The sequence below is a fragment of the Lepidochelys kempii genome, chromosome 3, assembly GCF_965140265.1.
Source record: "Lepidochelys kempii isolate rLepKem1 chromosome 3, rLepKem1.hap2, whole genome shotgun sequence".
NCBI lineage: Eukaryota > Metazoa > Chordata > Testudines > Cheloniidae > Lepidochelys > Lepidochelys kempii.
In genome coordinates, this window is record NC_133258.1 from 121,411,496 (window position 1) to 121,423,874 (window position 12,379).

A 12,379-nucleotide genomic window follows, 5' to 3' on the forward strand; every position below is an offset into this window, starting at 1 on the left:
TTTCTTCCTTGACAGTAGTCTGTTATCCTATATGTGAGCATAAGTGTAGTTAATGTTAATCAGAGTTGTATATACATTTTGAGGGGAGAATAAAATCGTTAGTTTGAAATGGTTTTTTATTGCATCTATTCTGTAATGAGATCTTTTAACCTTCTTTTTCCAAAATGACAGGTTTCAGAGTAACAGCCGTGTTAGTCTGCCTTTGCAAAAAGAAAAGGAGTACTTGTGGCACCTTAGAGACTAACCAATTTATTTGAGCATGAGTTTTCATGAGCTACAGCTCACTTCATCGGTATGCAAGTGAGCTGTAGCTCATGAAAACTCATGCTCAAATAAATTGGTTAGTCTCTAAGGTGCCACAAGTACTCCTTTTCTTTTTCCAAAATGAATTTTGGGATTTATCATCTTGGCCTTCTGAAAATGCATTTGACTTTTAATGTTGGCAGCCTAGTCAGATCAGATGCAAATTAGTTTCACAAAATGTTTCTTTTTTATTTCTAAAGTATCAATAACAACCTTGTAGTTTTAAGTTCCAGCCTCTAATCAAACTGGTTTAAATTGTAAAATTAAGAAATGTAATTTTAAAAATGTTGAGTGCAGTATTTGAATTTAGCCTTCTTGCAGAGGTCATATTTAGCCTAAAGAGTTGGGTTTAGGGGATTAAAAATTCCCTAAATAACATTTGCAGTGTCCCCTCCTCCCGACAGAGAGGCATTGACATATTGAGGATACCTACTGCACTGTTATCCTCTGTGCCAGGAAATTGGTGTAAACATAGTTGTTTAAAATGATTTGTGTGATTGCAGATGTGGTGGAGAGTGTGGGCTTAGCTTTGAAAACTGAAAAACTAGTAAAGTTAACTAACCTTCGTAATCTTGAATTTTTTTTAATGTTTTGCCACATTCCAGCCAATGCAGCTGTGTTTGTAAAAGCTGTTTATAGAAACTGTTTTCTTTCACAGGGAAACTAGTGTAGATGGGTCCTGACAGACTCTGAATAGAGTTTTGTCTTTTCTGCAGCTAGAAAAATGCTAACTGACATGTTAGGCCTAGGGGGCAGGAGAAGGCATTAACAGGCAAAAGTAAATGAAGGATTTTGAGACCTCATTTATGAGGTTCAAAAACCACTGAAGGGATCATGATAAAGAGGGAAAAGAAAATGGACAAATTCTGGTGTTGTGAAAAAAAATTATGTAAATGGCTTAATGATGTAACTTTAAAAATGGGTTATACATGATAGCTAATTTTCGTTGCTTTCTGCCATTAAGCAGTTATTAAGATGTGGCCAGGAAGGGAGGCAGCAGTCTTATTTTTTTGAATAGTGTAGTCAGAAATGTAGTTATCCGTGAAGATCCGTTTTACAGTGAACAAGAGAAGAGAGAATTAAGTTTCATTGGGCACTTGAATAGCATCATCCTTAGAGATGTTGCTCTTTTCTCTCTACACATTGCCTTAATGTGTGAGATCCATTATGTTTAACTTCTGACAACACGAATTCCTAACTTCGTAAAAAGAGTTGTGGCACCATTTTTTTGAATAAGAAATTTATTTACCATATGTAATATTCCTTAAATAATACTTTACTTAAAATGGAAATCTGTCCTTGGACTCTATCACAATAATACAAAACAAATTAACCTCTGTAAATTTGTGTGTCGGCAATAACTAAAGAGACAAGCCATTGTTTTGATCAGTCCTTTCATGCCAAGACAGTATGTGTTTCTGTCATGGGCTGTCGAGGAAAGTTATATGAATAGTTCCAGAATTAGAGTGAACTTTTTCCCCGATTTTTTTTTTTAAATGTTCCATTGTTTAAGCAGAAGGGAACTAATATTTAATGTCATGGCAGCTTTGACTTTGTTTGTTTGTTCCTTATAATGATTTTAACATTGGGAAGGGACATCTTTTTAAATGATACATATAAAATAATCATTTGAAGATGTGTGTGGGAGCAACTTTGTATTGTAAGTTGCTGTGGCATCACCATACTTACAGTGTGTTACTTTGATTTTTAGCACATAAGTCGTCAGCACAGGTGGTGTGATGTGATTAAAAGTGAGTATATTGCTAGAGTGGCTGCACTTCTAGAGATATTACCAGTTTAGTGATATTTTCTATGCTTAAAATGGAGAATATGTCTAGAGCTGAAATGACCATTTTAAGCGGACTCTGCTGTGTGTGCAACATACTGAAAAGCTGAATAGTGGTGTGCAGTTTTGCTCACTGAATGTCATTTTATTCTTTCTGCAGGTGCAAATCCCTGGACTTGAAAACTTACACGTATTTGTCCCAGATAATCTTGCAGCGGAGAAATCTGTGATTTTACAGCTACTAAACGCAGCTGCAGGAAAGGACTGTTCTAAAGATTCAGAGGAGGTTGCATATGAGGCCTACTTACTGATGACCAAGCACAGTGATAAAGACCATGAATTAGATGACAGCTGGAACACATGGGAAGGACAGCCAGTCAAAATAGTGCCTCAGGTGGAAACTGTTGATACCTTAAGTAGTATGCAGGTACGTGTTTTCCATTTTATGTAGTCTACTTTTCCTTGGAGGTGAAGTGCTTCCAGAATAATGACCACAGACGTTAAATGAGACATTCTGCCTTCTGTGGCTAAGGTGTATTGGAAATGTAATAGTTATCCAGGACAATAACTTAAAATGTTCTTGCTTTGATATTTTATCTCTAAATATATGTTACTTTAGGAATTGAACGAGACTATTTTTGAAAGCAACATTCTTATTTACAAAAACAGTTCCTTCCCCATTAAATCAAAATAATTAATAAATTATCCACAACAGAGCTGCTCAGGATCAGATGTATAATTGGACTGATAGTGTTTTGTTTTAGCCAAAAAGCCATCATATCTTGTGAACTGATAGGCCATTGGTGTTTCTTTTGGGTGCATTATGTCATGAAACAAATTGCTTCTGATGCTGGGCAAATCACTTATTCCAAAATATTAATTAAAAAAATGGGTGCCTCAAATTAGACTTGAGTTGGTGCTACTGGATGCTCAGCATTTTTGAAATTCAGGCCACTTATTTAGGCCACAAGTACTCCTTTTCTTTTTGTGAATACAGACTAACACGGCTGTTACTCTAAAACCTGTTATTTAGGTTGTAACTTTAGGCACCTGTTTTTGAAAATCTTGGCTTTAATCTCTGTGTCTCAGTTCCCCATGCGTAGAAACTGAACTAACAGTTCACTATTTCACTGAGTTGATGTGCAATGGCATTCATTCGTGTTTGTGAGGTGCACAGATACTAAAGTGATAGGAAACTTGTGAGTACCTAAATACAGGAATTCCTAAGCTCTGCAGGAAGAAATCTTCCCATTCATACTCTGAGCCAGCCGGGGGTTCCTTCCACCATTCCCTCTGCTTCACTATATGCAGCCAGGACTCCACTTCCCTTCTGCCCACAACCCCTACCACCAGAGCCAAGTAAGATTTTTCCTTCCAGTGTTCTCTACGCTTCCTCACATCTCTACCCTGATTCAGCTCCCTTATGCCCTGGCTTTTTTAGCTCCTAAACCAGCTTTGGCTTGCCTTCAGACTTCCTGGGCTGACCCACTAGTTAAGTGTTAGAATACCTCTTCCATGTATACGGCTGTTTGTAATATTCAGACATTGCTTCTTGTTTGTTAATACTACAGACTGCTCAGTGATAAGTATACACTAATGATAGCTAATCTAGTCTCCGATGACGTCCTTGTTAATTTTTGTTTTACAGATATTGTAAAACATCAGGCTTTTTTAAAGTTAGTATTTATTTCTTCAAGAAAATCACAAGACACAGAATTTGGTTTGGAAATTATATCCACCATCTTTTATTTTTATTTTTATATATATATATATTATATATATGTAAAAAGCATTATTGATTTTTTTTTGAAAGGCTACGTTTAAAAAGTAAGGAAGTAAAAAATTAAAGTAATATATGAAGACCTACTAAATCTTTCACACTTTCTATATTCTAAACTGCAGGGAAATGTTTAAAAATTATAAATTTTCATTGAAAAGTAAAAGCAATATTTCTGAAAACATGTCTTTAAATCTTAAGCTTTGTAAAATTCTTTTTAATATAAAAAGTTTAATCCTAAAAATAATTGACAGTGTCCCTTCAATTAGAATCTAACATTCAGTTTTTGTTCTATATTGAAGTACATTATGAATGACAGTCATGACTCTGGAGTACTAACCATGTAACTGAATTTGGACTTGATCTGCTGTAATTAATACATTATTACAACTGGGTTCTTGCAGTTTGTCATTAACAGCTCAGAGTGTGAATCATGACCTTGGCTTTGCTCTGGGACCATCTGTTATCTTATTTATCTTTGTAGGTTTTGCTGAAACGCTGAACGTTGGTTCCTAAAGGATATATGCATATTTTAGGAATTCATAAGTATAACATAGTTCTTTGAGTGCTTGCTCATGTCCATTCCATTGTAGGTGTGTGTGCCGGTGCTGGAAGTTTTTCCCTCAGTGGTATCTATAGGGGACCGGCTCTGGAGCCCTCTGGAGTGGCACGCATATGCACCAGTATAAGGAGAGCTGCTGGCTCCCCCCACCCTCAGTTCCTTCTTACCGCCAGTGACGGTACTGGAACGTCGTCTTGCCTTGGCAAGCTTACTCCTCTCAACTGTGCCTAGTTGTGAACTTTCTGTATATAGTTGTTAGAAATTTGTTAGTTTTATAGTTCCCTTAGTGTAGACATAGGCCTTGTCTACACTATGAAATTAGGTTGAATTTATAGAAGTCGGTTTTGTAGAAAGCGTTTTTATACTGTCGATTATGTGTGTCCCCACACAAATGCTCTAAGTGCATGTAGTCGGCGGAGTGTGTCCACAGTACCGAGGCAACCGTAGACTTCCGGAGCGTTGCACTATGGGTAGCTATCCCACAGTTCTGCAATCTCCGCCGCCCATTTGAATTCTGGGTAGAAATCCCCGTGCCTGATGGGGCTAAAACATTGTCGCGGGTGGTTCTGGGTACATATTGTCAGGCCTGCCTTCCATCCCTCCCTCTGTGAAAGCAAGGGCAGACTCTGGTTTTGCACCTTTTTTTCTTCAGTTACCTGTGCAGATGCCATACCATGGCAAGCATGGAGCCCGCTCAGCTCACTGTCGCCGTATGTCTCCTGGGTGCTGGCAGACGTGGTACTGCATTGCTACACAGCAACAGTTTATTGCTTTTTGGCAGCAGACAGTGCAGTATGACTGGTAGCCGTCGTCGACGTAGTCCAGGGTGCTCTTTTAACCGACCTTGATGAGGTCAGGGGCGCCTGGGCAAACATGGGAGTGACTCAGCCAGTTCATTTTTAAGTTTCATCTCATGGCGATTCGGTCCTACCGGCAGTCTTTTAATCAGCAGCCAGCAGAAGACAATGGCCAGCAGTCATACTGCACCGTCTTCTGCCGAGCACCCAGGTGATGACGATGGCTAGTGGTCGTACTGCACAGTCTGCTGCCAGCAAGATGTATAAAGATAGATGAAGTGGATCAAAACAAGAAATAGACCAGATTTGTTTTGTACTCATTTTCCCTCCGTGAAATCAATGGCCTGCTAAACCCAGTTTTGAGTTCTATCCTTGAGGTTTTGAGTTCTATCCTTGAGGGGGCCATTTTGTTTCTCGCAAAGCCACCCCCTTTGTTGATTTTAATTCCCTGTAAACCAACCCTGTAAGCCATGTTCTCAGTTGCCCCTCCCTCTGCCAGAGCAACGGCAAACAATCATTTTGCGCCCTTTTCCCTGGATTGCCCAAGCAGGAGCAGATGCCATAGCACAGCAAGCATGGAGCCCGTTCAGCTCACCCCAGCAGTTATGACCATTGTAAACACCTCGTGGATTATCGTGCAGTGTATGCAGAAACAGCACCTAAAAAACCAGGCGAGGAGGCAACGGCAGCGCGGTGATGAGGCCCTGAACACACTTTTCTCTAAAACCGCGTTCCCCCACAATTTGGAGATCATGGTGTTAATGGGGCAGGCTCATGCCGTGCAACACCGATTCTGGGCCCAGCAAACAAGCACAGAGTGGTGGGACCACATAGTGTGGCAGGTCTGGGATGATTCCCAGTGGCTCCGAAACTTTCGCATGCGTAAGGGCACTTTCATGGAACTTTGTGACTTGCTTTCCCCTGCCCTGAAGCACAAGAATACCAAGATGAGAGCAGCCCTCACAGTTGAGAAGCAAGTGGCAATAGTCCTGTGGAAGCTTGCAACGCCAGACAGCTACCGGTCAGTCGGGAATCAATTTGGAGTGGGCAAATCTACTGTGGGGGTTGCTGTGATGCAAGTAGCCAACGCAAATACTGAGCTGCTGCTATCAAAGGTAGTGACTCTGGGAAATGTGCAGGTCATACTAGATGGCTTTGCTGCAATGGGATTCCCTAACTGTGGTGGGGCTATAGACAGAACGCATATCCCTCTCTTGGGACCGGACCACCAGGGCAGCCAGTACATAAACCGCAAGGGGTACTTTTCAATGGTGCTGCAAGCACTGGTGGATCACAAGGGACGTTTCACCAACATCAAAGTGGGACGGCCGGGAAAGGTTCATGATGTTCGCGTCTTCAGGAACTCTGGTTTGTTTAAATGGCTGCAGGAAGGGATTTACTTCCCAAACCAGAAAATAACCGTTGGGGATGTTGAAATGCCAATAGTTATTCTTGGGGACCCAGCCTACCTCTTAATACCATGGCTCATGAAGCCGTACACAGGCACCCTGGACAGTAGTCAGGAGCTTTTCAACTATAGGCTGAGCAAGTGCAGAATGGTGGTAGAATGTGCATTTGGACGTTTAAAGGGTCGTTGGCGCAGTTTACTGACTCGTTCAGACCTCAGCAAAACCAATATTCCCATTGTTATTGCTGCTTGTTGTGTGCTCCACAATCTTTGTGAGAGTAAGGGGGAGATGTTTGTGGCGGGGTGGGAGGTTGATGCAAATCACCTGGCCGCTGAATATGCAAAACCAGACACTAGGGTGGTTAGAAGAGCACAGCAGGAAGCGGTGCTCATCAGAGAAGCTTTGAAAACCAGTTTCATGACTGGCCAGGGTACTGTGTGACACTTCTGTTTGTTTCTCCTTGATGAAAACCCGCCCCCTTGGTTGACTCTAATTCCCTGTAAGCCACCCACCCTCCTGCCTTCGATCACAGCTTGCTTGCAAAGGAAATAAAGTCACTATTGTTTAAAAAACATGTATTCTTTATTAATTGATTATAAAAATAGGGAGATAACTCACAAGGTAGCCCGGGTGGGAAGGAAAAGGCCACTTTAAAACTTGTTGAATGCCAGCTTTCTGTTGCTTGGGCTGTCCACAAGGGTGGAATGGTTGGGTGCCCGGAGCCTCCCACCCCATGTTCTTGGGCGTCTGGGTGGGGAGGCTATGGAACTTGGGGAGGAGGGAGGGCGGTTAAACAGGGGCTGCAGCGGCAGTCTGTGATCCTGCTGCCGTTCATGAACCTCCACCAGACGCCGGAGCATGTCCGTTTGATCCCACAGTATGCCCAGCGTTTCCTCATGCCTCCTCTGATCTTCCTGCCGCCACCTCTCCTCACGTTCATTGGCCACCATCCTGTACTCTGCTAGTGTATCCCTCCATACAGCTCTGTCAGTGCCGGATGACTGCATGAGCTCAGAGAACATGTCATTGCACATGCGTTTTTTTGGCCGCCTTATCTGAGATAGCCTCTGGGATGGAGAAGGGAGGCTTGAAACATTTGCAGCTGCTGGAGGAAAAAAAGGGAGTGAAGTATTTAAAAAGATACATTTTACAGAACAGTGGCTATACTCTTTCACGGTGAACAACACTATTCACATTACATAGCACATGAGATTTTGGTACAAGGTCGCATTTTGCATCTTATATTGAGTGCCTGTGGCTTTGGTGTTAGAGATCACACACGCAGGGCTGGGCAACAGAATTCGGCTTGCAGGTGGCCATGGTAAGCCATAGTCTTTCAGGTTCTGCAACCTTCATAGCAGCAGCCCCCTCCCCTTTCCCATATCAAGCAAAGCCCGTTGAGATGGCCATTTACTGCTGCAGTTTTCCTGTTAACATGCAGCAGCAGAAACTAAACTAACCCCCTCCCCCCGTCCAATTCTCTGGGATGTTCACTTTTCCCTTCCCCCCACCGCGTGGCTAGTATCAGGGAAGATCCCTGCTAGCCAAATGTGAACAGCTCAGCGCCAATGCCCTCCCCCCCGCCCACGTGGCTAACTGCAGGGAGGATTTCTTTTCAGCCACAGGCAAACAGCCCAGTAGGAACGGGCACCTCTGAATGTCCCCTTAATCAAATTCCCCTATTTGTACTATTTCCCCTATGCAGTACTGGCCACGAGTGCATCCCAAGTCCTCAGGGCTACTTAATCATTAAAAAACGCTTGCTTTTATAACATGTATTATATTTAAAAAGGTACACTCACCAGAGGTCCCTTCTCCGGCTTCATTGGGTTGGGAGGGTATTTCAGTCAGGGTGATAAAAAGATCCTGGCTGTCGGGGAAAACGGTGTGCTGTGTGCTCTCCCCAAGCTCGTCGTCCTCCTCATCTTCCCCATCTGCAAAATCCTCAGCCATGACGGAGAGTATCCCATCCTTGGAGTCCATGGACAGGGGTGGGGTAGTGGTGGCAGCCTCCCCTAGAATTGCATGCAGCTCCGCGTAGAAGTGGCATGTCTGGGGCTCTGACCCGGAGCATCCGTTTGATGCTTTGGTTTTCTGGTACGTTTGTCTGAGCTCCTTAAGTTTCACGTGGCACTGTGTTGCGTCCCTGATGTAGCCTCTGTCCCTCATGGCCTCTGAGATTTTTTGAAATGTTTTGGCATTTTGTCTTTTGGATTGTAGTTCTGATAGCACGGATTCCTCTCCCCACACGGCGATCAGATCCAGTACCTCCCGTTCGGTCCATGCTGGAGCTCTTTTTCGATTCTGGGACTGCATGGTCACCTGTGTTGATGAGCTCGCCTGGCCAAACAGGAAATGAGATTCAAAAGTTTCCGGGGCTTTTCCTGTACACCTGGCCAGTGCATCCGAGTTCAGAGTGCTGTCCAGAGCAGTCACAATGGTGCACTGTGGGATAGCTCCCAGAGGCCAATACCTTTGAATTTTGTTCACACTAACCCTAATTTGAAATGGCGATGTCGATTTCAGCGCTAATCCCCTCATTGGGGAGGAGTACAGAAATTGGTTTTAAGAGCCCTTTATGTCAAAAAAAAATGGCTTCATTGTGTGGACAGGTGCAGGGTTAATTCGGATTTAATGCTGCTAAATCCGAAATAAACTTGTAGTGTAGACCAGGCCTTAGTATTAGTTTGTTAGTCCTGAATAGGACTTAGCCTAAGGATGGGGCATGCCCTGGTCCCGGGCTTCGAACCTTGTGACTGTTGCAAGAAACCCATGGCAGTCAGTGATCCCCATAGAAGATGTTTGAAGTGCTTAGGGGAAATCTATGTTAGTGACAAGAGCTTCAGACCGTGGACCAGAAACCAGCGGGACATTAGTCTCTAAGCAATCAAGAGCCGACCAAATCGGACTCTGCTTCTAGCACTGCGGCATCAGTGTGGAGCGCGCCGCTGGTACTGGCCTCAGATTGGTGCTGATCCCCATCCTGGTACCAGCTACAAAGCAAAGAAAGGTTGGGAGGGGACGTTCTTCTATGTCCTGTAAAGGGAAGGAGGAGAGCAAAGACCTGTGAGGGGCTGCTCTTCCCCTCCAGACAGAGGTCGGGCTCTGATTCCCACTGAGCGGTTGAGCCCAATCCAAGACCTGCCTGCTACCCCGGGGAGCAGCAGAGGCACTCGGCACCTGGCAGTGCCTTCCACACCGGATACCTTTCAGGCCACAAAGGACATTTTGTTCCTGCCGGTGCAGCCTATGCCAGTCACGGAGATACCCCGCTCTAGGGATAACCTGCCTTGAGACCCTTCCAACGGTCCCCATTAGTGCAGCACCGATCCTTGCCGCTGGGGGTGCCAGAGCTCGCCTGAGCAGAGCCATCTGGATGAAGGTTGGTTTGCCAGCCAGAGTTCCTGGAGTCGGTCCCCGGACTCGGGGCAGTGTTCCTTGGGCTTGAGACAGCGGTCGCCAGTGGGCTGGCACAGAGGTGCAGCACCAATCCCCGGCAACCCAGTGCCAGAAGCAGCCAAGCCACTTCCCCAGCTCACTGTACTGCTCTGGAGGGTCAAGACGCTGGAGCCTGATCACTGTACCGCTGCAACGCGAGCGCGTTGACAGTCTCCAACACATCAATTTACTCACATTCCTGCTCTGTGGAGCAGCACCGCTTGCTAAGTGTGCGGCGTCAATAACAGGGGTACCGTCACCGATCCGCCGAACGCCACTGCCACACCAAGAGCCATCACCCTCCTACAGAACCTCAGCGGAGGTCTGGGGCCAGAGCTGACAGGATTGGGGTAGACAGGTGGCCTTGGCGCCATCCTGGTCCCTCAGGCATGTATCCCCCTCCTCGGGCTCTGACAGCAAGGAGGAAATCTTGCCTGTGGGCCAGGGCACCCATCAAGGCGCTGGCATTCCCTGCTGGGTCACCAGTGGCAACATGGCCCCAGGGCCAGTGGCCTACCCCCTGGCAATTTTGGAACCCTTGGGAATTTCCCCAACCATTGCAGGGGCATATGTCAGCCTTGGGGGCATCTGACAAATGGTCAGCGACAGTCACCCGCCTGCCCCCTGATTTGGATGCGGAGTCAGAGCAGGTTCCCCAGCTTCAGCCAGCTTCTGCTGAGGCTCCCGTGGCAGAAACGGCGCAATTGGGAGACCTGCCTGTACCTGCTTCCTCGTCTTCTTTGCCTGATGAGGGATAGCAGGGCCCTCTCACCCAGTTCCCCAGGACGATGCCAAGGCTCACCAGGACCTCCTGAAAAGGGTCCCCTCAAACCTGGGGCTGGAAGCTGAGGAGCTGGCAGACCCCTCGAACTCCCTGTTTGATGTACTGAGATTGGCAGCCACCGCCAGGGTGGCATTGCCAGTGCACGAGGGAGTGGTGAAAATCACTAAGGCCCTGTGGCAGACACCTTCCTCACTGCCTCCCATCTCCAAGCGGGCAGAGCGAAAATACGACGTCCCCGCTAAGGGGTATGAGTATCTTTATACCCACCCTGCCCCAAGCTCACTGGTTGTCGGCAGCCAATGAGCACAACAGACAGGGCCAGCCGGGATCGACGCCTAGGAACAAGGAAGCAAAGAGGCTCCATCTCTTTGGTAGAAAAATTTATTCTACATCCAGCCTCCTGCAGAAAGTGGCTAACCATCAGGCCTTGCTTGGCCACTATGATTTTAACATCTGGCAGTCAATGGCCAAATTCTCAGACTTGCTGCCAGAGGAACCTAGGAAGGAATTCCTGGCTATCCTCAATGAGGGCAGGATGGTGGCCAGGGCAGCACTCCAAGTGGCCTCAAATGCGACAGACTCTGTGGCCTGAACTATGGCCTCGGTCATTTCGATGAGGCAGGCACCCTGGCAGCAGTTGTTGGGCCTTTTGGTTGAGGTTCAACAGTCCATCCAGGACCTCCCATTTGATGACCTGGCACTGTTTTCTGAGCAGAGAGACAAGAAATTGCATGGCCTATAAACTCGAGGGCTACCTTGTGCACCCTGAACCTGTACACGATGGGGCCGTCAAGGAAGTTGAAGCTGCAACAGACCCATAGGTTTGGGAGACCTTCTATAAGAAGGACAAGGGCTGTAAGCACCATCAAGGCCACCAGCCAGCATCCTCTGCTCACTCGAGCTCCACCCATAACCAACTGGATGGTAAGCAGGCATTTTGAGGGTGCACTCGAGCGTGACCTTCCAGCCTGTGTCCTGGATCCTGCTCCCTTGTTATTTTCCAACCACCTGTCTCCCTTCCTCCCTGCCTGTGCTTCTATAACATCAGACCAGTGGGTCCTCAGCACAGTAGCAGGGGGATATACTCTCCTGTTTATTTCTGTCCCCTCCTCTAGCCCCCCCTCTTTCCGTCCCTCTTCAGGGACCCTTTTCAGAGGCATCTGCTCACTCAGGAGCTGCAGGGCCTTCTGCAAGTGAGAGCTGTGGAGGAAGTCCTATTGCATTTAAGGGGCAAGGGGTTTAACTTTTGCTATTTTTTAAGGCCAAAGGGGGTCTACAACATCCTCGACCTGCGGAATCTCAACAAGTACCTCAAGAAGTTGAAGTTTCACATGGTCTCCCTGGCCTCCATCATTCCTTCCCTGGATCTGGGAGACTGGTAACTCTGCCCTCGATTTGAAAGCCGCTTACTTTTACATACCGATATTCCATAGTCACATGTGGTTCCTACGGTTCATAGTTGGGACTGCCCGCTACTAATATGCAGTGCTCCCTCTTGGCCTAGCAACAGCGCCAGAGTGTTT

At 46.1% G+C, this 12,379-nt stretch overlaps 1 protein-coding gene across 5 annotated transcripts in view; it reads left to right on the forward strand.

The window, feature by feature from the left end:
- Positions 1–12,379, forward strand: part of MAP3K4 (mitogen-activated protein kinase kinase kinase 4) — a 144,482-nt gene that overhangs the window by 71,998 nt on the left and 60,105 nt on the right. For all 5 annotated transcript variants that reach the window (XM_073337845.1, XM_073337847.1, XM_073337846.1 and 2 more), the window contains exon 10: positions 2,250–2,516. In XM_073337845.1, coding sequence (XP_073193946.1) covers positions 2,250–2,516 — 267 coding nt within the window. The remainder of the gene's footprint in view (positions 1–2,249; positions 2,517–12,379) is intronic.